Source organism: Melanerpes formicivorus, unplaced genomic scaffold (genome assembly GCF_026170545.1).
Source record: "Melanerpes formicivorus ecotype bairdi unplaced genomic scaffold, bMelFor1.0.p_v2 SCAF_18, whole genome shotgun sequence".
Classification (NCBI taxonomy): domain Eukaryota; kingdom Metazoa; phylum Chordata; class Aves; order Piciformes; family Picidae; genus Melanerpes; species Melanerpes formicivorus.
In genome coordinates, this window is record NW_027142370.1 from 10791841 (window position 1) to 10818659 (window position 26819).

The window sequence follows — 26819 nt, forward strand, 5'->3', positions numbered from 1 at the left end:
TCTACAACCTCCCTGTTTCTTCAAAGTCAAAGCCAGACAAACACAAATTCTTACACCTAGAGAACAAGTCTCAGAGGAGCTGCTGAGGGAACTGGGGTTGTTTAGTCTGGAGGAGGCTGAGAGGAAACCTCATTGCTCTCTGCAACTCCCTGAAAGGAGGTCAGAGCCAGGTGGTGGTTGCTCTCTTCTCCCAAGTATCAGGTGTTAGAGGAAATGGCCTGAAATTGTGCCAGAGGAGGTTTAGATTGGAGATTAGGAAAACTGCAAGAGTGGTCAGGGATTGGAACAGGCTGCCCAGGGAGGTGGTGGAGTCACCATTCCTGAAGGTGTTCAGGAAACCTGTGGACATGGCACTTTGGGCCATGGTTTAACAGCCACAGTGGTGTTAGGTCAATGGTTGAACTCAACGATCTTGGAAGTCTTTTCCAACCAAAACATCCTATGGAGAAGGAGTTTGTTTCAGGTGCCTTCTGGTTTTAGGCCTCTTATCTCCTTATTGTCTTTGAACATTCAGCTCTCAAATGTTTTTAAACAATAGCAAGAGAAGTACCACCAGCTCAGCAGCACACAGTACCCACCTAACACAGGGAGATGAACAGTAGTCCTTCATGGGGAAGTACAGGAGTGATGGAACTACCCTTGGACACACTTGGAAACATGAGTCCACAAAGAAATAACCTACTTGTTTCACACATTAAAATGAAGACACTGCAACTTAGTAGTCCTCCTAAATTAGACCTCTCAAACCCAGCTGTACCACTGGCACTCATGTTTCTTAGATTAGACTTAAGGCTTTGTCTGTTAGCTCAGAATGGTGTCAGACCCAGTTTGATAAGGAAAGTGCCATTTCAGGATCACACTGGCCCAGCACCAAGCAGTCTTAATTCCCACTTGGAGTTAGATGGGTGTGGACACATGCTTGTACACTGCCCACTGAAAGCCAAGAGTGGGTTAGGAGCCCTCCCTGCTGAGATGGGTGCAGTAAGGCTCTGGTCCCAGCTGCTGGTGGAACAATGCAAAGCAAAATGGCACAGCAAATCCAAAGCCACAGCACCCATCTGCAGTGCTGCAATCAGTGTGTTTTCCTTCACCACTCTCCTGGAACTCCTGCAAGCAGTTTGGTGAGGGCTGCGGAGTGCAGGGCAAAGTGAAGTGTATTTACTAGACAAGGAAAAGCTGCCTCACAACGACAGGTTTGTGCTGGGTTTACCTATAGAAGGGACCAGGGCTGGAGCACCTCTGCTGTCAGCATAGGCTGAGGGAGCTGGGGCTGTTTGGCTCAGAGAAAAGAAGACTCTGGGGGAACCTCATAGTGGCCTTCCAGTACCTGAAGGGAGCCTACAAGACGGCTGCAGAGGGACTTTTCTTAAAGGTGCCTAGCAATAGGACAAAGGGGAATGGTTTGAAGCTGAGGGAGAGCAGAGTTAGACTGGATCTTAGGAAGAAGTTTTTCAGTCTGTGGGTGGTGAGACACTGCAATAGGCTGCCCAGGGAGGTTGTGGATGCCTCCTTCCTGGAGGTGTTCAGGGCCAAGTTGGATAGGGCTGTAAGCAACCAAGTCCAGCTAAGAGGTCTTGCTGCCCATGATAGGGGGTGGAGTAAATGATCTCTAAGGTCCCTTCCAACTTCAACCATTCTACGATCTTCCACAAGTTAACCATTCCCCAAAAGGTGGTTAAAAAGGATGCAGTCACTCTGCCCCACAGGTAGCTCCAGGGAGTGTAGATGTCCCTCTCACGTGGTGCTTCAGGCACAAGGTGCAGCAGGGCTCTGCACACACACACACACACACACACTCCCCATTTATCGGCTGACAACACCCCAGAGCAAGCCACTGCTCACAAACCAGCCTAGGGCTTGAAACCAGCTCTAATTATCAGACTGTTTCCCCACATCAAAATGCTAAGCAAGAACATCATGTCTCAGGACAGCTGCCAACAGGAAGGATCTTTAAAAAAAAAGGGGGGGGGAGGAAGACTACAATGCTTAGAGAAGCCTAGGGAGGTGCTGTAGCACAGCACTGAGTGGAGAGCATGGCACAAGCCTAGCGAGTTTTTTCCTGCCTGATTTTAAAGCTCCCTACAGAGCCCCAGCTATTTTATACATCTGTCAGATGAGGGGTGAAGTGGGTTCAAGATGTTTGTTGTTTGGTTGGGCTTTACAGCACTGTATGATGTCAAATTAAAGGAGAGGCAAGTCAAGCTGCGTTATTTTAGCTAAATGAAAGCCATGCGCTGCTGTCACACGCGGAGCGCGGCGGCAGACGGCTGGAGCGCGGCAGCCTCTTCCTGCAGCAGGTTAGATGAGGAGGGTGAGCTATGAATAGCTGCAACACTGGAGAGCTGGCACCGAGGTGTTATTGCCTATTGTACCCCTGCATCCAAATGACAAGTGAATGCCAAGCAGCCAAGATGATCAGAGGGCTGAAGCACCTCCCTTATGAGGACTAGCTGGGAGAGTTGAAGCTGCTCAGCCTCTGGGAACACCTTAGAGCAGCCTTCCAGTAGCTGAAGGGGCCCACAGGAAAGCTGGGGAGGGACTTCTGACAAGGGCTTGTAGTGACAGGACAAGAGGAAATTGATTGAAGCTAGAGGAGGGCAGATTTAGACTGGAGATTAGGAAGAAGTTCTTTACAGTGCAGGTGGTGAGACACTGGAAGAGGTTGCCCAGGGAGGCCGTGGATGCCCCCTCCCTGGTGGTGTTCCAGGCCAGGCTGGATGAGGCCTTGAGCAGCCTGGTCTAGTGGGAGGTGACCCTGCTCAGGGCAGACAGGGTGGAACTAGATGATCTTTAAGGTCCTTTCCAATCCATTCTATGACTCTGTGAATCCAAATTCCTCAAATGCTGGAGGGACTGCACATGCCCAGGTGCATACAGCACCAGAAGCAGCAAGTTTTAAACCCTAATCAGAGTTAAGCCAACACTGTCTCCACTTCAGCACCTTACAATCGCTTTCTCATTCTCAGAGGCCGGAAGTTTCAAGCTCTGACTCAGGAATCAGAAAGGGATGTTCAGTGCTACATCTTACTTCTGGCTTAGCTTCTGCTAGTACTTCCTCAGCACCTGTACCTATCGACCATTTGTGGCTATCTTAGAGGGAGCAGCTAATGGTGGCACCTTGAGCATGCACCAATGAAGTTAGCTGGCTTTGAGGGAAAGGAGGTGATGGGTGCTGCTGTTTTTTACCACTGTGGATACTTGAGATGTCCTCCAACAGGACAGATGGGGTATTCTGGGATGACAGCAGGGTGCCTGCTCCAGCCAACCAAAATCTGTTTCAGATCACAAGTGAGAACACGAAAGAGAAGAAAAACAGAAATCACCCTTGAAGTAATTAAGAACCCATGTCCCTAGATGTCTTGCTGTATGTCTAACTCCAGCACTGAAACCTTGTAATTAGAGGTGCATAAAAAAGACTGAGTGAGGTGTATATATAAACAAATGTAGGGGCAGGATTAAATGCACTGAATGTAATTACAGATGGTCTCTTCCAAGGCTAGAATGGGCACTCTTACTTTCTCACAAAATCAAAGCTAAGGAGCACTTGTGTAATATTCTGCCCCAAACAGTGACAAAATCTGGCATCAGGGGCCAGTGGAGAGCTGCAGATACCCGAGAGTCCTGCCTCAAAGTTTAGGTTTATCTTGCCACAGCACAGACAGTGCCTTGTTTGTAACTTAATTTCCGTCCCATTTCCCCTTCCCCTGAGCAGTACAAAGCTGGCTGTCTCTCTGCCAGACAGGGTGCAGGAGAGCACAATCTGCAAGGATCCATTTGGGGACCATGAGGTATGGAACAGCTTCTTAGAACTCTCCTCCTTTTCCCTCCTTTCTTCCCTACAGCCCCCATTAGTTACATGCACTGTCCTGAGGTTATCTGGCAATGGAAGCAAGAGCTAGAAGTTTGGACCCACTTGCCATGTGAGTATGTAAAGTCAGGCAGTGGGAACTGAGACACCTGACAGCCTCTTTCAAATACCTGTTAGCACATAGCCCCAATAACTGCTTCTAGCCAAACACACACAACAAGCTCCCAAATTTCCCTAGCAGAAATAATTTGCTCCACCCATGCAGTTCATTTCAGCAGGCAGCACAAGAGCAGTTCCCAACGGGGATTAAGTCAGCTTTCTTGGGGGAATTACAGGCCTTGCTACGTTTGTGTTTGTTAAATGCCACCTAATGTGGTCTGTGAGGCACAGGGTGTCTGTGCGGCCCACATTTGCAAACTCTGAGGAGACTCCCAACTTCAATAGGAGCTGCTGACTTGTGGCAGCAATTAGATGCCAAGCAGGCCCCTCATTTAGCACCTCACAGCTTCGTTTAGTTACCTAAATTGGAACATCAATGAAAGAAAGGCAGATATAAATTTGTTAGGCACTAATCCCAAAGGTGGCAGCTGGGAGAAGATGACTCCCAAGTACTTCTCTCCAGCTTTTCAGAGATATTTTACCACATTCAGATGGAGACTTTGTTCCCCAATTCTTCTGCTGCCTTGCTATAAGGTGGAATCTAAAGTAAAATGGGCTTTCTTAATGTAGGGCATGTAGCCTGTAACTGGAGTTACTAGTTTCCAAGTTATAAGCACTGCAACAGATGACCTCATGCACATGCAGTCAAGCCCACACCTCTCTGGGCTGCCTCTGCCAATCTCCATGCACTGCACAATTAGTTACACTAATTGGTAGAGAAAAAAAAACCTGCAACCCTAAAGTAGACTCAAACACCAGTGTCAGCACTTGAGATCCTCTGACAGGCCTGGAGAAGGCTCCTGGGAGACTTTAGAGCAGCCTTCCAGTACCTGAAGGGGGCTACCAGAAGGCTGCAGAGCAACTGCTTCTAAAGGCCTGCAGTGACAGGGCAAGGGGCAATGGTTTGAAATGAGAGAAGAGCAGATTTAGATTGGATGTTAGGAACAAATTCTGCACCATGAGGGTGGTGGAACACTGTAACTGGGTGCCCAGGGAGGCAGTTGAGGCCCCATCCCTGGAGATATTCAAGGCCAGGCTTGACCAGGCGATGTAGTGGAAGATGTCCCTGCTCAGTGCAGGGGTGTTGGACTAGATGACCTTTGGAGGTCCCCTCCAACCAGGCCATTCTATGATTGATCCTGACTAATGCATGTCACAAGGGGTCCTGAGCTGCTGTGTTTGCTGATTCTGCAGGGGGGTTGGGCTAGACGACCTTTGGAGATCCTTTCCAACCCAAACCATTCTGTGCTTCTAGGTCCTGTCACTCAGCTCTGTCCTAGCAGGATGTGTACATAGCTCAGTAAAGGCATTTCAGCTTCCAGCCACTCATAGGATCATAGAACCATTGAACTGCTGAGGTTGGAAGTGACCAAAAGGCCAATTGCTCACCTAGAGCTCACAATCCTACTGCTGCTGCTAAGCCACTGCCACTAAACCTCAGCACCACATCCACATGTCTTCTAAAGCCCTCTAGGAATGTTGACTCCACCACCTCCCTGGGCAGCCTGTCCCAATGCCTGAGAAGAAACTGTCCTAATATCCAACCTGTTTTTTCCTAGTAACACTTGACCTGTGAAGGAACCATGTGCAGCAAATCTAAGCACAAGTGTCACAAAGGGAAAAACAGGCAAGTCCACATTGTTCCATCCAGAAAGAGACATTCTGAGTCTGAGACAAAGCCATGGTATCTCCAGTACTCAAAGGGTAAGCAGCCCATGGAAAGGCAAGCTCAGGATAAAGCTGGAGATGGAAACACAGGATGGAGGCAGGGAGAGCAGAGGACAGGTCAAGCAACCCATGGATTATAGTCCCCTCTGCCAGTCTACACTGATCCCTTAGTGTCTGCTCCAGCCAGGGACACTTGGTCTGCAAAACGTTGTGCTCATGACATACCTGGGAGAAAACCACCCAGGCTCCTGCAGATCTGAGTGAATGCTGAGTGCAGAGCCAAGCCTGCCAGTAGCAGCTGGTGCTGCACTGCTCGTTTTCAGCTGCATCTGCACCTCTTCAAACCACAGCAGGTACCCACTTCTGCACACCCCATTTTCATCTGTGGGCTTCCACAACAGACTTGACTGGTGAGGACTCAGCCAAGAATTCCTATCATGTTATGTAAGCCTCCTTTCAGAAACCAGCCTCTTAAAGCCCATTAGCTGCCTTAAATACCTTAGAAAACACAATCAAGTTGCAGCTCAGTCGCTCAGATGTAGCTAAGCAAGCTTAAAATTAAACCATTCATTTTTAATACCTAACTCAACAAATCTTTTTCTCCTCCAACCAACTGAGCAGCCACCACCAGGGATCTCTTCCTGTATTTGCAGGGAATCAGCACCTAGCTGTTGTCCATATGGTGCTGAAAGCACCTGGAACTCGGGCCCGCCTACCTCCATGTCGCACAAAACCAGCTCAGTGTTTTATCATGGTGGAGAAGAATTGGCCAGGTCAGTTAGCATATGCTGAAAACATAAACCACCTTTCACATAGTCCATCAGGGGCCAACACACAATGGACTTATGTTTGGAGAGAGGGATGAACACATCCAAGTGGGAAAAAAAAAGCAGGCGCTTGGGTTCTCGCCCATCCGCTCTCTGCTGGCTGCTCGGCTGGCCAGCAAGCACAGGGCTTTTTGGAGCCCAGACCCAAGACTGCACTTAGGTCCTGCACTTCAAAGCAGGCCTCAGCAGGAAAAAGGACATCATAACTTCATCAAGGCTGTACTTGAGTCCATTTTTCATTGCTGAGTAAAAGCTTTGTCCCAAGCGCAGGGATGTGTGCAGCTCTGACACCTGGAATTTAACTTCCTGAGCAGATGAACTTCACAGCTTCAGCTGCTGAGTACAGTCCAGCAGTCTAGGTGGGAGGAGACTTGTGTCAGGAGTGCGTGGCCAGGTAAGCTGCTGTGAGCACTGAGAAGACCCAAGTTCATTGCAGGGACATTGGCAGTAGCTACTGCAGCAGGTAGAACAGGACAAGCCACAGGTCCAGACCCCTTCTGACTGCCTGGAGGTGGGAAAAAGAGATGATCCAACAACTGGAGCACCTGTTCTGTGAGGACAGGCTGAGGGAGCTGGGCTTGTGCAGCCTAGAGAAGCCTCTGGGGTACCTTACAGCTGCCTTCCAATACCTGAAGGGATCCTACAGGAAGGCTGGAGAGGGACTTTTCATAAGGGTGTCTAGAGCCAGGAGAAGGGGCAATGGTTTGAAGCTGAGGGAGAGCAGGGTTAGACTGAATCTCAGGAAGAAATTCTTCAGTACAAGAGTAGTAAGACTGTGGAATAGACTGCCCAAGGAGGTTGTGGATGCCTCCCTGCTGGAGGCATTCAAGGCCAGGTTGGATGAGGTCTTGAGCAGCTGAATTTAGTTGAGGTGTCCCTGCCCATGGCAGGGAGGTTGGAATAGTGATCTCTGAGGTCCCTTCCAACCTGAGCCATTCTAGGATTGCACTGGGTTGGAAGGAACACTCAAAGGTCATCTTGTCCAGCCCCACTGCTGTCAGCAGGGACATCTCCAGCCAGATCAGGCTGCACAGGGCCACATCAAGTCTGATCTTGAATGTCTCCAAGGACAGGGCCTCAACCACATCCTTGGGCAGCCGGTTCCAGTGTTTCACCACTCTCATTGTGAAGGACTTACTGCTAATGTCCAACCTAAATCTACTCTGCTCTAGTTTCAAACCATTGCCCCCTGTCCTATCACTACAGACCCTTCTAAGCAGTCCTTCCCCATCCTTCCTGCAGGGCCCCTTTAGATATTGAAACACATCTCTAAGGTCTCCCTGGAGCTTTCCTCCAGGATGAACAGCCCAAATTCTTTCTTCTGCCTTCACAGCAGAGGTGCTCCAGCCCCCTGATCATCTTTGTGGCCCTCCTCTGGACCTGCCCCAGCAGGTCCATGTCTCTGTTGGGCTGGGGGCCCCAGAGCTGGACACAGTACTCCAGGTGAAGTCTCACCTGAGTAGAGCAGAATCACCTCTCTGAGTGGTTGTTGTCCACCTCCTCTGGTGGCTGTCAGCTCACAAAACCAAGGCAGCCTCTTAAGACATTCCCTTGCTCAAGCAGTGCAAAGGTGTGTTTATTGCAAGTCACTTGGATGCAATAAACCACTTCACACCGAGCAGCTGGTGTAAAAGGTTCCTTACTTGATGAGAAAACCAGAAGCAGCAGCTGTAACAGGGAGGTTACGTGCTGCTCACAGGAGGAGGTGGTTCCCTCATTCCCAGCCACCTTATCTAGGTGGTTTCTGTCTTATCTGGGCACATCCTAGAAATGGCAGCAGCTTTTCAAGACCCATCATAGCAACGAGATCTGCACCAGATCAGCACGACCCATCAGCACAGCACTCTCCATGCAGCAGCAGCAGCCAGAGCTGGATACTTAGGAGAAGTATTAAACTGAGAGAGGAGTGAACTGTGCTGGACTATACTGGAAATTAATACTGGCACTGACAGAAGTGATCCCATCTTCTCCCTGTACCTGTGACAGAGAGCTGGGTCAGGAAATGAACTGGCTGGAGCCACAAGCTTTACCCCTCCCTTCTGTGCCAGCAGGAAGCAGGACCCAGCAGCATGCAAGCAGGCTGGGGTAAAGTCCTGATGGAAGCAGAGCAACAAGACACACGCTGGGTCATCCTTCCCTGGGAGTAGTCTACCTTCAGCACCAGTCACAGGGTTTTTCCTCAGCTCCTGGTGGCACTGTAGCCATTCAGATCGATGCAGTTAGATCTTTTTGCTGCACCACACAGTGCTAACTGCAACGGCAATGTGTCATCTTGAAAAGGCAGCTCAGAATCATAACAAACATTGAGCATTGTTTTGGCACTTTGTTATTTCAATGACCTTTCAGTTCTGTTTCAAAGCCTCCAAGTTTATCAGCACCTGGCAGCTACCTGCTTTCCATTAACCCTGCAATTTACTAACCAGAGAGAGAATTCCAAGGCATCCACCTAGGCACTCTCTCAGCTTCCATAAACTTGAAACTCCACCGAAGTCTGATGGGGGGAACTAATGTCCCAGTGAATGGGACTGTGCTGCTGGCACCTGCACTTCCCTCAGGAGAAAACTCTCTGTTGGTAGTTAACCTGCTCAATTGACTTCATCAGGTAATCTTGTACACCATAATGCTTCCATCAAAAGATCTGATTTTCATCAGAATCTACATTTCTGTACAGATACCTGCTTCATACATGTGCTGATGCAATTTAACAGCCTTTTCCTGGCAGGGTTATAGATTTAGGGACTACACAAAGCACTACCCAACCTCAGGGCAGCGTTACAGAATGACAGAACGGTGGGAGTTGGAAGGGGCCTCTGAAGGTCAAGTCCACCCTCCCCTGCCAAGGCAGCTTCACTTAGAGAAGGTCACACAGGAACATGTCTGGGTGGCTCTGGAATGTCTCCAGAGAAGGAGTCTCCACCACCTCTCTGGGCAGCCTGCCCCAGTGCACATTACCCCTTGTCCTGTCACCGGGCACCGCTGAAAAAAGCCTGGACCCATCCTCCTGCCACCCACCCTTTAAGCATTGATCAGCATTGATGAGATCCCCCTCAGTCTGCTCTTCTCCAGACTGAATAAACAAAACTATTCTCTCCTCTTGTCCTCCTAAGAGAGATGTTCCAGTCTCCTCAGCACAGAATCACAGAACTGCTGAAGTTGGAAGAGACCTTTGAGATCATCAAGTCCAACCATTCACCCAGAGCTCACAATTCCACCACTGCTGATAAGCCACTGCCACTAAACCACCTCCCTCAGTACCACATCCACACAGCTTTTAAACATGGTGAGTCCACCACCCCCTTGGGCAGCCTGTTCCAGTGCATGAGAACCCAATCCTCCCCCTCTACTCAGCCCTGGTGAGACCCCACCTGGAGTACTGCCTCCAGTTCTGGAGCCCCTATTACAAGAGGGATCTGGAGGTGCTGCAAGGTGTCCAGAGAAGGGCCAGGAGGATGACCAGAGGGCTGGAGCACCTCTCCTATGAAGACAGACTGAAGGAGTTGGGGCTGTTCAGTCTGGAGAAGAGAAGGCTCCAAGGTGACCTAATTGCGGCCTTCCAGTATCTGAAGGGGGGCTACAGGAAGGCTGGGGAGGGACTGCTCAGGATCTCAGGCAGTGATAGGACTAGGGGGAATGGAATGAAGCTGGAGGTGGGGAGATTCAGGCTAGATGTGAGGAGGAGGCTCTTCACCATGAGAGTGGTGAAGCCCTGGAATGGGTTGTCCAGGGAGGTGGTTGGGGCCCCATCCCTGGAGGTGTTTAAGCCCAGGCTGGCTGAGGCTCTGGCCAGGCTGATCTAGTGTGGGGTGTCCCTGCCCATGGCAGGGGGGTTGGAACTAGATGATCCTTGTGGTCCCTTCCAACCCTGACTGATACTATGATACTATGAAATAACTTTTCCTAATACCCAACCTGAACCTTCATTCCATGACTCTGTCTTTGTCACTAGTTACATCTTAGTGCCATTCTCCTTGACCTGCCTGTAATTATTCAAGTATCTTCAAGAAGCTTGTCTGTCCTTAGGACAGAAAATTCCTTGCCTCCCTGCTTTAAGGGGTTTCCTGTTTCATGGCTCAGAGGTGAGAACCTTAATCAGACAGGCCCAAAGCAGGACTGCCATTAGAGGCACGAGTCCTCACAGAGTTTCACTATAATGAACATGCACTGCAGCTCTGAGCAGGGTATTCTGGGGAGACTTGAAAAAGCAGAGAAAAAAAGGGAATTCTCTGTATGAATTGCTGACAAACACTTCACCATAATTGTAGGCTGAATTATCTCATGTAACAGGAGGTTTTGCTGGAATTATGTCTCTGCTTCCGTCTGTCTCCCTCTGAGCATCCCCTCAAGAGCACACAGAAAAGAGATCCCCCAGCAGAAAATGCCAATTAAAGTGGTGGTGCCAAAGAGCTGAGTCTGCACACACCCTGGGAGACCAAGCACTGCCATTCCCACCCATGTCAAAGCCAGGGAGGAAACCTCTGATGTGAAACAGCCCCGTGCATGCAGCTCCCCTCACTTTCTGCTTAGTGGCAGCTCTGGCCACCCTCACCCAGAACACGAAAGTCCTGCAAATGAGGAAGCCATTTCCCTGCCCTCCAGTGCTCAGATCAGCCCACAGACACCACGTGAGGGACTGGGCAAGGAGGAGGATGTGAGCAGCCATCTCCTCTCTTCCTCCTTGAGGAGCTCCTGTGAGATAACCAAGTGTGCCTCAGCCAGAAGCATCACGGCAGTGGTGAGTCAAAGGCACTGGTCCTGGAAAGGATAAACCTCCAAAATCAACAGCCAGTGCTTCACAGCTGGCAGGGCAGGGCTGCTGTGGGGAGTGGCTCTGCTGCACGGACCAGCTGCCACAGGGACACTGCTGTGAATCTCCCATCAAACTTGGCAAGGTGCTGGGTGGATTTTAACTCAATTTTAGTAAAACAGGGTGAAAAACAGGAGCCTGGGTTTTATCAGCTCATCCACCCACACTGCTGGAGAAGGGAGCTGGTAAATGAAAATTAAACTTCCAAGAGGCCTTTGCACCAATACATCAGTTAACTAGAACTGCACACACCTCACCTAGCTTTTGTGAGCACCTGCTTGCACATGTGAGGACCCTGCACCCATCTGCAGATTCTCACTAGGATTAGTTAAAAACCTGGCTTCAAGTCCAGTCTAACTGTAGGAGGTACAGCAAGCAGCAGCAGCTACAAACACTGGTTGTATAACAAGACATACCTTGCAGTTTACCTATTTTGACCTCGAGATGGCAGAGGGAAAAGGTAGCAAGGCAAATACTCTATGGTCCAGCTACTACAAAGCTACAACACAGAACTGGAAGTGCAAACAGGGATTGAACACTTCACAGACCCTTCCTCTGCCCCTGCATCTGCTGCAAGCGCTGCTGTGCCTCCTTTTCTGTGCTTCCTAAACATGGGAAGGCAGAGCAGAGGGAATAAGAGGCAACTCCATCCTTGGGCTATAAAAATGACTGTAAGGAAAGAATACAAAAGGAATATACAGTTTGGACATCAACCAGTCAGCAGTGATGGAGCAGGGGAAAAGGAAGAAATGGAACTATCTAGAAGGAGGATGGGGAAAAAAATGAGTGAGAAAGAAACACACTTGGGGCCAAAGATTCCTTTTTGGTTTTCCTTTGAAAGAAGTGTGAGCAAGGGACAGAATTTTCACTGATTTCTTTTCCTAACCACTCTGTCAGCAGAACACATGCCAGCTGAATTCACTGCCTTAGCCAATGCACCACCTTCTGCAGCCCAGTTTGGGAGCCTCAGCCTACCCCAGTTCCTCTCATCTCTAGGATGACCACGTGGCTGTTGAGGCAGGGCTATAATTTACTCAGGTTACAATTCAACTGCAGGAAAGCATGTAGGCATGCAAGGGAAGTGATGGTCTAGCTGCCACACAACTGCAGCCACAGAACAACACGTAAGACAACACCCCAGAGAGTTCACTCATCTGCCATCAACCACCTTTCACAGATTTAGGAGCATGCAAATAAATCTAACTCATGTTCACACACTACCCACTTGCTTTGTTTGGGTGCATGAAACCCAGAAGACCACAAGCTACACAAAAAAACCCCAAAAAAACTACCCAAAAGAGAGTTTGTCCTGCTGCCTGAATGGTAAGGGAAAGGTGGTGGTCCTGCAGTGAGGGTGCCATAGCTGTGTTCAGCTGGGGAACCAAGAGCCAGAGTGAGGACAAGCACCTGCTGCCCTTGGCAGCTCTCTGTGTGCAGCTTCAGTGCAGGGTACCCCAGGAGACTGCCTACAGAGAAAAAGCCATCTGCAAACAAACTCTGACAAGGTACAACAGAGGGTAAACACTGCCTCCAAAACTGTCCAAGCAGGGCTTCTTTCACTACTCAGGTCTCCAGCCTCCCATCAGTGTCCTTGCTAAGGAAGCAGAGCTTTTCACAGCACTGGATACACAGAACCTGCAGCTCAGGAGGTGCTGAAGAAGGATCTGTAGGTACTTCCATGCGAGGTGGGAATTAACTGCACTTTAGGCATACTTCAAAAACACCACCACCAAACAAAACACAGAATACCCCTGTGTGACACACTGCACCCCCAAAAGCATCCACCTTAACCACAAAACCTCCATGCAAAGGTGTGCCTGCTGAGTGCAGGGGTTTGGACTAGCTGGCCTTTAAAGCTCCCCTCCAACCCAAAGCATTCTGTGCATTCTACATGCTCCCAGCAAACAAGCGCTGCAATCAGTCTTCATTAGTGACACTGTGGCTACAGGATTAATCAACCCAAAGCTAATTATCAGATGTGTTTCAAAACCAGCACACCAAACAACAGGGAAAAAAGGCCAAATAATGTCACACCTGTTAGATCTGAGTTGATAACCACCCCCCTCCCCCTTCAACTTTCATCAACCAACCAGGGCAGAAGCAAAATAATGGGGACAAAACAGCGTTCAACAAGCATGGGTAGCTCTGATGTCAGGCACACATCTTCCCATTTGCTTTCCTCTCTCACAGACTTACCTATGCTTTTCTAGTTCGTTGTGTGATGACCTAATAAAAGAAAAGAGAGAAAAGAAATATTAGAGAAAAGGGGGAAAAAATACCCCAAGATTTCAGCACCTTTAAAAGCCACTTTTGCCTAAGTTGCAAAAGAGCTCTGTGAAACATGTATTTATAAGGATTATGAAACAGCCTGGCTGTTAAATTAGTTCACTTTTACATCCCTTAGATACTTCAAGGTATCAACTTAATTTCCATGAGTAAACCGTGGGTTTGGGGGAGAATTATAATACATTTGCATTTATTAGCATTCAACAGATTCAGAGACAGGATTGGACATTAAAAGACTGAGCAGGTTAGTAATAACAACAGCCCACAGGATTTTTTTATCTGTGAAGGAAAATTCTGAGGGGGCAGAAAGCGTTGGGAGATCCAAATGGTAACAGGGACAAGTCAAAAGCACACCCCACCCCCCAAAAAAAAAACACACAGCCTTCAAGAAAGCCCACGGAGAAGCAGGAAGAGAAACCAGCAGCTAACCACCGCTGCTGCTGCTGACATCCCAATGGCAAAGAGGGAGAGGAATCCTCTTCACTCTTCTGAGTCTACAAGCAGGCAAAAAATAGAGCACAGCCCCTCAAGTGACCACATCAGTGTGTCACTGCACAGCCCCTGAAATGACCACATCAGTGTGTCACTGCACAGCCCCTCAACTGACCACATCATTCTGTTACTGCACAGCCCCTCAACTGACCACATCACTCTGTTACTGCACAGCCCCTCAACTGACCACATCACCCTGTCACTGCACAGCCCCTCAACTGACCACATCAGTATGTCACTGCACAGCCCCTCAACTGACCACATCAGTGTGTCACTGCACAGCCCCTCAACTGACCACATCACTCTGTCACTGCACAGCCCCTCAACTGACCACATCACTCTGTTACTGCACAGCCCCTCAACTGACCACATAACTGTTACTGCACAGCCCCTCAACTGACCACATCACCCTGTCACTGCACAGCCCCTCAACTGACCACATCACCCTGTCACTGCACAGCCCCTCAACTGACCACATCAGTGTGTCACTGCACAGCCCCTCAACTGACCACATCAGTATGTCACTGCACAGCCCCTCAACTGACCACATCACTCTGCCACTGCACAGCCCCTCAACTGACCACATCAGTGTGTCACTGCACAGCCCCTCAACTCACCACATCAGTGTGTCACTGCACAGCCCCTCAACTGACCACATCACTCTGTTACTGCACAGCCCCTCAACTGACCACATCACCCTGTCACTGCACAGCCCCTCAACTGACCACATCACTCTGTCACTGCACAGCCCCTCAACTGACCACAGCAGTATGTCACTGCACAGCCCCTCAACTCACCACATCACTCTGCCACTGCACAGCCCCTCAACTGACCACATCACTCTGTTACTGCACAGCCCCTCAACTGACCACATCAGTGTGTCACTGCACAGCCCCTCAACTGACCACATCACTCTGTCACTGCACAGCCCCTCAACTCACCACATCAGTGTGTCACTGCACAGCCCCTCAACTGATCACATCACTCTGTTACTGCACAGCCCCTCAACTGACCACATCAGTGTGTCACTGCACAGCCCCCCAACTGACCACATCAGTGTGTCACTGCACAGCCCCTCAACTGACCACACCAGTGTGTCACTGCACAGCCCCTGAACCAACCACATCAGTGTGTCACTGCACAGCCCCTCAACTGATCATATCAGTCTGTTACTGCACAGCCCCTCAACTGACCACACCAGTATGTTACTGTCTTCCAACTTTTTTTCCTGGCCAAGTGATGCCTCAGGTTTTTTTTGCCCCAACTCCTTGGTGGATTCCCCCTCCTCTCCTTTATTTTTTAATGATTCAGCTGGAAATATTGATTTTATTTATTTATACAGCTGAGATTAAAAACATTCCTAAAATGGGAGTTATTGTCACCACTTCAAACCCAGCCACTTCCCGGACTTTCAGTTTTATCCCACTGAAAACATGCCCAGTACATGAGGATCAAAAGACAGCGGGGCGGGGGCAGCTTTTACAACCGGCAGATTACGTCAAAGCAGCTCTGCTCCGACGTGCTGTAACCCCTGCCGGCATCTGGGCATGACGTGCTGGCCCAGGTGGCTCTCTGGAGCTGTCAGTGCAGAGAGAGAGCACAGACATCACAGGCTGAGCAAACCTCCTGCACAAACGCGGGACCTGCCTGGTGGCGAAGCCTCCTGCCTCGGCACACGCACACGGCTGGATGCTGCGGCCTGCCTAGGTGTTGCTGCTGCTGAAAGCACCGCTCCAGCCACGGAGAGGGGAAAAGGGAAGCAAAGCTCCTGCAGAAAAAGACCTTGTGGCTCTGTAAACAGCTGCAACCTGTGAATCCAATCGACAAACCCACAGCAATTGCTTTCAGGCTGGTGCAGCTCCTGATCCTGCGAGGACCAGTGACAGAAGGAGGGGTGATGGTTTCAAACTGGAAGAAGCTGGGTTTAGATGTGACATGAGGAAGAAAATCTCCCCCAGGAGGGTGGTGAGGCACTGGGACAGGTTGCCAAGAGAAGCTGTGGAGGGTCCAAGCCTGGCAGTGTTCAACAGCAGGTTGGATGGGGCCTTGAGCAAGCTTGTCTGTAGGAGGTGTCCCTGCCCATGGCAGGGGGTTGGAACTGGATGATCTTGAAGGTCCCTTCCAACCCAAACCATTCTGGGACCATGTGATTCTTCTATGAGCTAAGCACACTGCCCATCTGCAGGCAGAGGAAAACTCATATGCTTACAAGGCTCAGCACTGATACTAAGCCACTTTCACCAGAAAGCCTCTCAGTGGTGTTACCAAGATATCAACCATTGCCTGGTATTTGTTTCCTGCAGAGCCTATGAATTCTTTCTGTATGTTTGCTCAACTTCTTGTATCAAATGAGTCCAAATCTGGTAACATCTCTATTCATAAAGTGCCACATCAGTGCTCCTGACCAGTGCAGCAGGTGGCCTTGGGTTTGCTGCCATTTACTGCCTTTTACCATTTGCCCTTAATCAGGGGATATTTATTTTCTACTCCTACACACACAGAAAGAGATCAAACTTTTTCTCTACAACCATTTCTCCACACCAATATTCACACCAAGTGACAAACTCCATGCCAAGTCCACCATCATTTACGAAGAACAAGCAGAAAAGTTCAGGAGGGAACCATTCTCCCCACACCTCCCCTGTGGGCCTGTCCAAGGCACAAAGCCACTCTGTAAGAAAGGGTCTGCTCTGGATTCATCCCTGCCTGATCACCTCCTGGATATTTTTGGCAATTATAAGATTGCTGTGAGTAGCCAGTTCTGAGCAGCCTTCTGCAGTAGAGCTCACAGCCAGCTCTGGTGAACATACACAGTCACCATGGAAGTGACCACAGCAGTGACCACTGCACAAGCAGCAGCAGGACTGGCCAAGCAATGCAGTATATGGAGTATTTTGCAGGGTGAAGAGAGGATGCAGTGAGCAGCTGGAAGTCCTTCTGCATGCAGCTCAACCACAAGCAGCTCTAGTTCATGGAAGTGATCCTGGGATACGTCCGGCCAGACCAGCTCTGGAGGGGCAGAGCTGCCCACCCTTGCAATGCCAGCTACCAAATGGAGCAGCAGCAAACCTGTGCCAGTTTGCAGAGTTCCTCAAGACACAAAGGCTAACTGACACCTGCAGTGTGCAAACATGAGCACCAGCCACACGTTTTGAGAGGTGCAAGGAGGCTGAGCAATGTCTCAACTCTCAGGCCTTATCCAGGAACCCACATGGGGAGTTTTGCTGCTGCCCTGACCATGACTCCAGCTACAGAACAAGTTAAATGCACTGCTGCTAGCACAATGGGGGTTTTTGGATGGGCTTGCTTTCAGTAGAGATGAACCTCTCTCTAAGTATTGTTTATTCTCTTTTTCACCATCTACAGCACAGTATATTGCAAGAATGTTCACCTCCTTCTGCTCTTCACGCAACCTGAAGTGAGGATAAGAATCACCAACACTGGTCTGCACACACACCTGTACACCAAGCACTACCTCTGCTTCAAAATGGAGTCTTTTATTACTTCAAGGAAAAATGTGGGCTAAGACTAAGAAGACAGAATGGCTTAGGTTGGAAAGGACCTTAGACATCATTTACTCCAACCTCCCTGCCATGGGCAGGGTTACCTCTCAACTAGACTCAGTTGCTCAAGGCCTCTTCCTACCTGGTCTTCAACACTTCCAGGGAAGAGACATCTACAACTCGCCTGGGCAACCTATTCCAGAGTCTCACCACCCTTGTACTGAAGAACTTCTTTCTAAGATACAGTCTAAACCTTCAAACCATTCCCCTTTGTCTGCTTGCAAGACACCCTTCTGAAAAGTCCCTCTGCAGCCTTCTTGTAGGATCCCTTCAGGTATTGGAAGGCAGCTCTAAGGTCCCCCTGGAGTCTTCTCCAGGCTGAACAACCCCAGCTCCCTCAGCCTATCCTCATAGTAGAGGTGCTCCAGCCCTTGGATCAACCTTCTGGTCCCCTCCTCTGGGCTCATGTGGCCCTCTCCTCTGGACTCACTCCAACATCTCTGTGTCCTTCTTGTGATGAGGATGCCAGAACTGGACGCAGTACTGGAGGTGGGGTCTCAGCAGAGCAAAGAGGAAGAATCACCTCTCCCAACCTGCTGGCCACAGCATATATTGTATATTGATATACAAAAGACAGATGTACAGCTGTGCTTTGCAGACAAATGATCAAAAGCAGCCTGCAAGAGAAGCAAGACTTTTAGTGTTCAGCTTCACTTCACTATATCTGGTTCTGTATCTCCAGCAGAATTTGGGGAACTTGGGGGTAGCAGTCACGAAGGAAAGGTATCATTAAAAGGGTTCAGATAAAAATAAAGGGAATAAAGCCAATAATGCAGAAATGATCAGCAAAATCATAGATTCAGGAGATCAGGAGTGCTTCTGCTTAGACTACGCTGTTGACCCGAGACGGCTCTAATATCCCTTTAGCAAATGCTGAGCAGTTCATCAGCCACCAAGGAGCAGTTGGATTTTCTCTGTGAATCCACTGTCAAAAGAAGACTTGAAAAAAGGGGGAGAAGCCAAGAAAATGCTTATGTTGGTTTGCAAGACGCTGTACCGCTTCAAACAGCACGTCCCCTGAGCTTCCACCACCCTCCCTGCCTTACACAAGAATTCTAGCTATTGGATTGAGCACTTGGTTGATGTGACATTCAGCAGACACACCTAAGCAATCAGGATGAGTGCTAATTGAGATGATAAGAGTAACAGAGAAAAGACACGTCCCCTCAAAGCCTGCTTTCTACCAGTTTATATGGGAAGGGCAGGAAGTTCCCACCATCATTTCCTAACCTCCAGCAGATCAGTGCTCCCTCCCTGCTTGGTGTTGCCTGCCAACTTACTGAGGATGCCCCAATCCCTTTGTCCAGAGCATTGATAAGAGATTAAAGAGAACTGTCCCCAGCACTCAGCCCTATGGAACAACACTTTTGACTGGCTGCCAAATGGATTTAAGTCCCATATTCACCACTTTGGGCCCAGCCATCAGCCAGTTTTTTTACCCACTGAAGTGTCCACCCATCCAAGCCATGAGCAGCCAGTTTATCTTGTGGGACATGGTGTCAAATTCTTTAATAAAGTCCAGTTAGACACACCCACAGCCTTGCCCTCATCTACTAAGGTCAGCTTGCCATAAGCAACTTGCTCATGCAAGCCCTGCTGGTGCAGGCAAGGCTGGCAAGGTGTTGTACAACCCACGTGCAAAGGACACAACTCCACCTAAGGCTGCACAGCACTTGGAGGGCCACCTGCAAACTACACGGCCTGCACTTCACCTTTTGTCTGGACTGAAAGAACAAACAGAGCAAGAAGTTTTACAAGGTGCTACAGGCTGAGTGTCTGCATCCAGTTCCCACTCCCCAGTCTACCAGTGTGCAAGAGCAGGCAGCTCGCACACCCGCAGTCTGGCCTGGATGTGGCTGCTGCACAGCGTTTTGCTTGAGAGGATCCTGATTTGCTTCCAGGGAATTCCCTCTCCAGATCTATAATCTGTTGTGGGATGCACGTGAAAACATTACAGCCCACCACCTGAATCACCAGAGATGAGGAGCGGTGCAACACGGCACCTGAAGGCAAGCATGCGTCCTGCCCAGCGCTCCCTGCTCCTGGGTGGAACAAACAATGGCTTTTCCCATCTGTTTTAAACTCCAAGCATCGCTTACAGCCTGTCAAAGAAACGGCTTGGGTGGAATTAATCCACTAGAAATTACTTTTGCATTCCCCTCATGGCAAAAACTGAACCAGCCCTGCAGATTCAACTGGGATCTGGGAACCAGGCATCCTGGCCTGGCGCCTCGATGCAGAGCTCCAGCTCCCAGTTACCTCGGTTCAAGTTTGAGCTGCCACATGTTCGCGCTGGTGAGGTCCAGACATGCTTCTAACACGGTGGCAATTTGTTTTCCTCAACTGCATGAGCACTGCAGCTCCCAGGCAGTGCAGACCTACTGCAGCTCCTCAGGAGTGACAGACTCAGTTGGTGAGATCTCTTATACTAGGACCAAAAAGCATCAGATTTAAAACCAAAGGTGGTGACAACAGTTGCTTCAGGAAAGCAAGCCCAGAGGAATCAGAAAGCCAGGCAGAAAAGCAGAGGAGCCATGTCTGGCTGCACAGTCTGGTGTGCAACGTTTTAGTCTCGGCCTCCCCCAAACAAAACAAAACAAAACAAGGCAAAAAGAAAGAGAAAAATTAGGCCCTGATCCCTAAGCTGCTTCGTGTGGGCACAAAGTAACATCTGCAGAGAGCAAGGGGCTTGTTCTGCAGGCCACAGGTTGACCCTCACCGGGAGCCAACATTAACAGAGGAACTCGGACGTTAGGCTGTGTTTTTATTTGAAATGCCAAATGCAGCTTTCATCTTTTTCTGGACAGAACCTTTTGTCAGAGCACGGCACAATGTGCAAGTCTATTTATAAAACACACGAGCAAAAAGTATTAATTAATGGATCCAGAAGACACATTTCAGAACTGGCATTTATTTTGCTCCCCCTTCCTTCCATAAACAGCTCCTCAATGAACAGGCCAAACACACGGCACCACTGACATCCAGTTCCCTTCTCTGCAAGGAAATTTAAACGTGACCTCAGGAGACTGGCATCTAACACCGAAATTTGGCTTTTTGGTTTAGCTTATTCCTGCCCCTTTGGTGGCAAAGCAGCTGCCTGAGCTCCCCCGCCGACGGCCAAAACCTACACCTCACACCCCACACACAGCTCGAGCCACCCCGCACCCGGGGAGGGCCAGAAGCGAGCCAGCTCTCTGCAGGCTAGCTGCTTTCCTGCCAAAGCACCCTGCCTCATGAGCTAACGTCACCCAGTTCCAGGTTTGTGTCGTATTCCTCCTCAGCACATCGCACACGTGTCGCCTACCCATTGCCTCGGATCAAACGGCAAGCTTGGGGGGCACTTTGCACTGTTTGTTATTAGTGTTATTGTTATTAACATGTCCAAGGCACAACTGCACTAAATCCAGCTGGTTTATGTCTTTAATTCCAGCTATTATCTAGACTACACAGCCACCACTCTGTCAAGAGAACACATCTGTAATACTGTGGTCGAGTACCCGATCAGTAACAAGAAGGTATGACCTAGGTTTACCTCCCCCTCAAAAGGCAATCGTGTGCCTTTCTCCAGGCTCCTGTCCTCTTCACAAAATAAGAATCCAGTTTCATTCATCAAAGGATTTTGGTCAAGACTACTGCAGGGGAACAAGTCTGAATCTCAACTGAGGAGCTGGGACAAACGGCAAAGCAGAAAGAGAGAAAACAAAGCAGTTTGGTTTGTGTGACACAGGAAAGGGCACATCATAGGACACTGAATTAGGAGGAAACCCCTCAAATCAAGCCATTTTTCATGTAGAAGTGAAATAGCTAAAAATGTTGTCTGGTTGCTACTAATAACCTCAAGAATATCCTTTAGCAGCAAACTGCTAGTGACCACTTCCAATTCTGATCCAAAGCAAAGCAGTGGACAAAGCAAAACCATGACAATTGTGGTGGACGGAAGATTGCTGGATTTCAGTTAATTAAATGTAATTCTGCTGGTGTTTTTGCTTGCATGAATCCAAATCTGTCAAAATTACTTCTCACCTAACTGCCATCGTGAAACCAGCAAGCTTTTAGCCCAGACCCGAGTATCCTGGCCAAAGGGTGGGCAGCCTTCCACCCCCCTTCTTCTCCTGTGGGTCTGGCCCTCACCAGTCTTCAATGAGAGAGGATGGAGTTCTCAAGATGCCATTTCTTACATGAACATCACCACCACCACGGCAGGGCAAGGAGGTGTCCATCAGTGCCCTCGCTGAATACCAGGGCAGCTGTCTAAGCCACCCCTGCCTGGTCCTCCAGCCTGCAGTGGCCAGTCAGCATGTCTGTACTGGGTATACCGGGCCATGCTCATCCCCTTCACCAGGCAGGCTACACTGGGGAGAGAATACAGAACAAAGAAGGGTACAGCACACCAGGCTTCCTCACATCTGACAGTTTTTCTCCTCCCCTCTTTTCTGATTTTCCAAGAACGAGGAAGATGTTTTTCACGCTTTTCTGTATCTGTAGCTCATAAAGCATGGAAGAAAACCCCAAAAGCTACCCAACACACATATACATGTGTGTCACTTTTCAATCTGATCAGATACTGCAAGCAGCAGGATACAAAAATAGATAATGAAAACAACAACAAAGCCACTGCAGCTCTGAAACGTGCAGTTATCCGCTCCTTCCCTGCTCCTCCATCCTTAAAATATCTATTTTTATATGCAAGCAAAAGGAACCCAGTACTAAGGTGCACATTTCAGACACGGGGGCAATCAGGCCTGCCTGCGCATGATGCTCCAATCCCAGCACGTCTGGCAAATGGTTGAAGTGGAACAACGCGGACAAACACTTTGGCCGGTGGCTCACATCACCCACCACCACTCCAGAGCCTCCGAACTTTGGCCAGTCGTCTCCCTCTGTTAATCTTTGAGTTGCTCAGGGAGATTCAACTGTGTTATCAAAAATTCAGCCTCCAGTCTGGGGCTCGGACTGTAAAGCCTGTAAGCTCTGAATAACAATAATAACACCCCGGTGCCAGTGCACCTTCCTGCGTTTTGGAGTGGGTTTTCAAGTGTAAGGAGAATTTCTCCTCCACAGATCTGAGCTTGCAGGCAGACTTGAGCAGTGATGGCTAGATACGGGTATGGAGTTGGTAGGTATCATGCAGAGGTGCCCACAGGGCCCTGCTGCACCTCTGTCCCCATGAAAGAGCAGGGTGCTGCAATAGAGCAATGCGCCTGTTTTCCACCTCAGCCAGCAAGCCCAGTGTCCCTACCGAAGCAGGCAGAACACCGTCCTGATGGTGGCCATGGCCACCCTTGAAAACGTTTCTTCACAAGCATTATCCTGTCCCACAACACAAAGGACTCACCCCTAACCTAATCACTGCAACTAGAGAAAAAGAAACTGTGAGTAAAGGTAAAGATTGCCTGCTGCAGGATGGCAGTTTGGGAGGGTGCTACTGCTACAGAGTGGGAATCAGAGGACACAACTGAGCAGGTAAACACAAACCCAGGCAGAAGCAGAGCAGCAAGGTAACTGCAGAGCAGACCTGTATGCCTCAGCTTTAATAATGCCAGCAAATCTGTAACCAGAAATCTTTTAATTCTGCTGTGTTTGATAGATTACAAATCCTCTCCTCAAAACTCCCGAAAGCAGCTTACGGTTCAGACAAATAACTATTTTGCAGCGGATGACAAGAGACCCAAGGATGGAAACGATGGAATAATAGCTCTGTAAGTAACATGGATTTCTTGAATGAAAGAGACAGAAGAGAAGAAATCCATACAATTCCATGAGCAGTTTACAGCTGGAAATCCTCCCAGACCTGCTTAGGTTCACGGGGGATTTTTTTCTCTTTCAAAGGCAGCACGCATACTTTGCAAGAAAACCACTAAAAATCTCCAGGAGCAAAGTGTCTGAGGAAACAAAACATCCCCCCAGCTCCTGATTACTTTCCTTTTAAAAGTGAACTGTCTTCTCTATGCTCCAAGCTGAGACAAAGAACTCAACTAACCCCCCCCCAAAATGTAGCAGTACTGCAATTAACCACCCCCCCACCCTTCCCCTCACAGCCTCAAATGGTTGCCCTGCCTGGAGCAGGGCCATAGGGGAACAATTTGTTCCCTCTCAGTTATCTTCAAGACGCAGTGCTCGGCCATGTAGGCATGAGCAGGGTGCTTGTGTTTTTCTCGAGGAGGGAGCTCGCCAGCTTTTCATTTCTGTTTGCACCTCTGCTGCCCCATGAGCAGCACTCTGTCCCACACCTCCCCAGTGCCAGCAGTCCCAGCTGCCCACTGGAGAAGCGAGAGCAGAGACTCCCTGCTCCTTTGGAAAACAAGTCACGTGCAAGCCGAGTTCATTTTAGGCTATTCTACAGGAGCCACCAACCAACACCACCATACAGAGCATCGCTGCTCCGGGCAGACGCAGGCCCAGCCGGGCACGGTCCCTGGCTCCTCTCAAACAGCCGTGGAAGAGCAAAGCAGAGCACTGTAGGAGCTCCAGGCAGGGGCCGGCACTGTCCCTGTAAGACAGCCTCCTGCACGTACACAGCCGCTGCCCCAGCAGCAAACAAAGCTGCAGAGAGCCTGCGCACAGCAGCTCCGCTCATGCCATCGCTGCACAGGTAGCGGCTGCGGGGAAAACAACCAAACCACCGCCACCACCGCCACAAACAGGCGGATGATGATCGCGATAAATAACAACCGAGTCATGCACTTGGATGGAGCTGCATGCGGCGGGCGGGAGCACGGGCTGGCTGGCAACACAGCGGTGCAGCAGAAGCCCCCGAGAGGTCAAGTTCACTCCGGCACCTTCTCACTTAATACCTTCAGGAGAAGTTCAAGTGCTCGGGTGGGTCGCCCCACCACCACCCCACATGCTTCCCCTCCCAGAACCCAGCGCCTGGCTGCAACCGGAGGCTGCATCTGCTGGGGCTGCGATGGGGGAGGCGGGCGGATCGCTGCCTGCGGTTTATAAATAAATGCTCGGGAGGGGTGTGTGTGTGGGGGGGGGTTGGAAATTAGTGCCATGCAAAGAGAAGTCTGAGTGGCGATGATGGTGTTGGGAGATCTGCGGGAAAAGCCGCCGTCGGTGAGCGCCGAGCAGAGGGAGCGATGAGGGCGGATGGTTTAGAAGTGCAGTGAGTACTAAGGAGATGGTGTACGCGTGGCAGTGTTTATGTGAGAGATCAAAACAGAGCCAAGCCCATCCAGGGGAAAAAAAATGGCGACTACCGGGATGGAGGAAACTAAGAGCCTGGATTAGTTATTATTTTTAATAAATGTATGCACTGCACACGAGCTAGACAGGCTGGAAAAGCTGCCGATTCATTCTGAAAAAGCGGTGCGTCTATTACCTGTTATTCTGGGATTTTCTGGCCATGGTGCCTGCCTTTGTTTTCTTTCTGGAATAGTCACTATCGAAGGGTAACACTGATGCATAGCCATGTTCTGCTTCTAGGGACAAAGTCAGCATTAGTGGCAATATATTTTTTTCCATGCATTTTTTTTTTTTTCTCTCCTCCTTTGCAGGAACGCTAGGGGGTAAAGAACAGAATATTTTTTTGTTTTTCCGGTTGATTTGTTTGGATTTTATTCTGGCATCTCTTAAAAAGACCAAAAAAAAAAAAAAAAAACCCAAAAAAACCAGCACAACTTCATAAACCAAATGAAAAAATAATAATAATAATAATAATAAAAAAAGAAAAAGGAAGGGGGGGGGGGAAGTGCCTAAATTAGGAGGATTATTTGGAGTGCACATTAAAAACGAGGTGGATCATGCAAACCCTTGTCACGCTGCACTGGGGGGGGAGGGAGAGAGGGAGGGAGGGGGCACTGCCATACAATTAGCGACTGCCACACACAGAGAAGTGTGAGGTACCCTGAGCGCTGCCACACACACACGCCATCCCCAGCCACAGCTTGACAGAAAAAAAAATAACCCATTATGGGGCATTTCTTATCAAAAACAGGCCAAGAGACGAGCACTGTTCCTCCCCCAGCGCGGCGCCTCTGGAGGAGGCCGGGTGAACCCCGCACCGCCCGGGCAGGTAGGTGAGGGGCTCAGGGCTGGTCCCCTCCGGCCCAGCCTGGGCCGCCCGCCGCTGCCGCCGCCGCCTCCACACAACAAAGGCCGAGAGCGGCTGGGAGCGCCTGCGGGTGACTGAGTGACTGCCCGCCTGCGCCCAGTACCTCGGTCTCTTCTCTCCAAGTACTCGGCCGCTTCCAGGAGAATTAACAGAGAGTTCAATTCCATGACTGCCTGTGCAGAGCTGAGCCCTGAGCCCCCCGTCGCCCCGCGTCGCGCACCGCGCCGACTTCACGCGCGGGGGACTTCCAAGCCCCCGGTTATAAGGCACCTCGCTCTCAACCTACATTTGACACACAGGCGACGGGCAGCCGGCTCCACCAATAGGAAATCTCCTTTCGGTGGGGGGGCGGGAAGCAGAGATGCAGCCGAGCCAATCGACAGCCAGAGGACACCCCGCACACCCCCCTTTTCCTCTGGCTGGGGCAGGGAATGTTGACAGATCCGCATCGCCGCCTCCGATTGGCTGGCCACTATAGTAACAATTTAGAAGCCGAAGCTTAGCAACAGCACGTGGTGGCCCGGCCCCCGCGCTCGCTGATTGGTAGGATTCTTGCATGTTAAGCAGGGAGCGGCCGCCGATTGGTGCGCCGAGCGGTATGCAAATATAGGCGGGGAAGGGACCAATGGGGTAGGAAGCGCGTGCCGGGCGGCAAGGGGCAGGGTAGCAGAGAGGTGGCAGCCAATGGGCGGGCGGAGGCGCGGCGTCGCCGTGAGGAAGAGGCAGGCGGAGGGGCGGAGCGGCCCGGAGCTCCGCCCCCACACGCCGCCGTGCGGGACACGCTGCCGGGTCCAGCCCCGCAGCGGCCAGGACCGCTGGTACCGAACTTAACAGCGAACTGCGGGCTAGCGAACCGGGAAATAAAGAGGAGAAACTACCCAACAATAAAAGGAAAAAGGCGGCCGCGGGAAGGGGGAAGTGAACGAGCCCTACAACCAGGCCTTGGGAGCAGAAAAGCAGCTTCCGCCATAACCGCGCCTCCTCAGGGCGGCTGCAGGCACCGGCCCAAGCGCTCTGCTGCATCCCTGCCCGGCCTGGTGTGTCCCCGGGCGCAGGGCTCTGCCCTCCTCCGTCGTTACCGACCCGGGTCAGACCTCCACCCCCGCGGCCTCCCCATCGTTGGGCACAGGTGCTTGCTGCAGCTCCCTCCCGGGGC

At 50.3% G+C, this 26819-nt stretch overlaps 1 protein-coding gene across 2 annotated transcripts in view; it reads right to left on the reverse strand.

Moving 5' to 3' along the window:
• Positions 1-25927, reverse strand: part of MXD4 (MAX dimerization protein 4) — a 42973-nt gene extending 17046 nt beyond the window's left edge. The window contains exons 1-3 of one of the 2 annotated variants that reach the window (XM_068149595.1): positions 25767-25927; positions 24932-25028; positions 13463-13492 (exon numbers count right to left, since the gene is read on the reverse strand). In XM_068149595.1, coding sequence (XP_068005696.1) covers positions 13463-13492; positions 24932-25028; positions 25767-25830 — 191 coding nt within the window. In that variant the 5' untranslated portion in view covers positions 25831-25927. Of the gene's footprint in view, positions 1-13462; positions 13493-24931; positions 25032-25766 lie in introns of both variants that reach the window. The other variant, XM_068149594.1, reaches the window with a different exon arrangement.
• Positions 25928-26819: the final 892 nt, after the last annotated feature.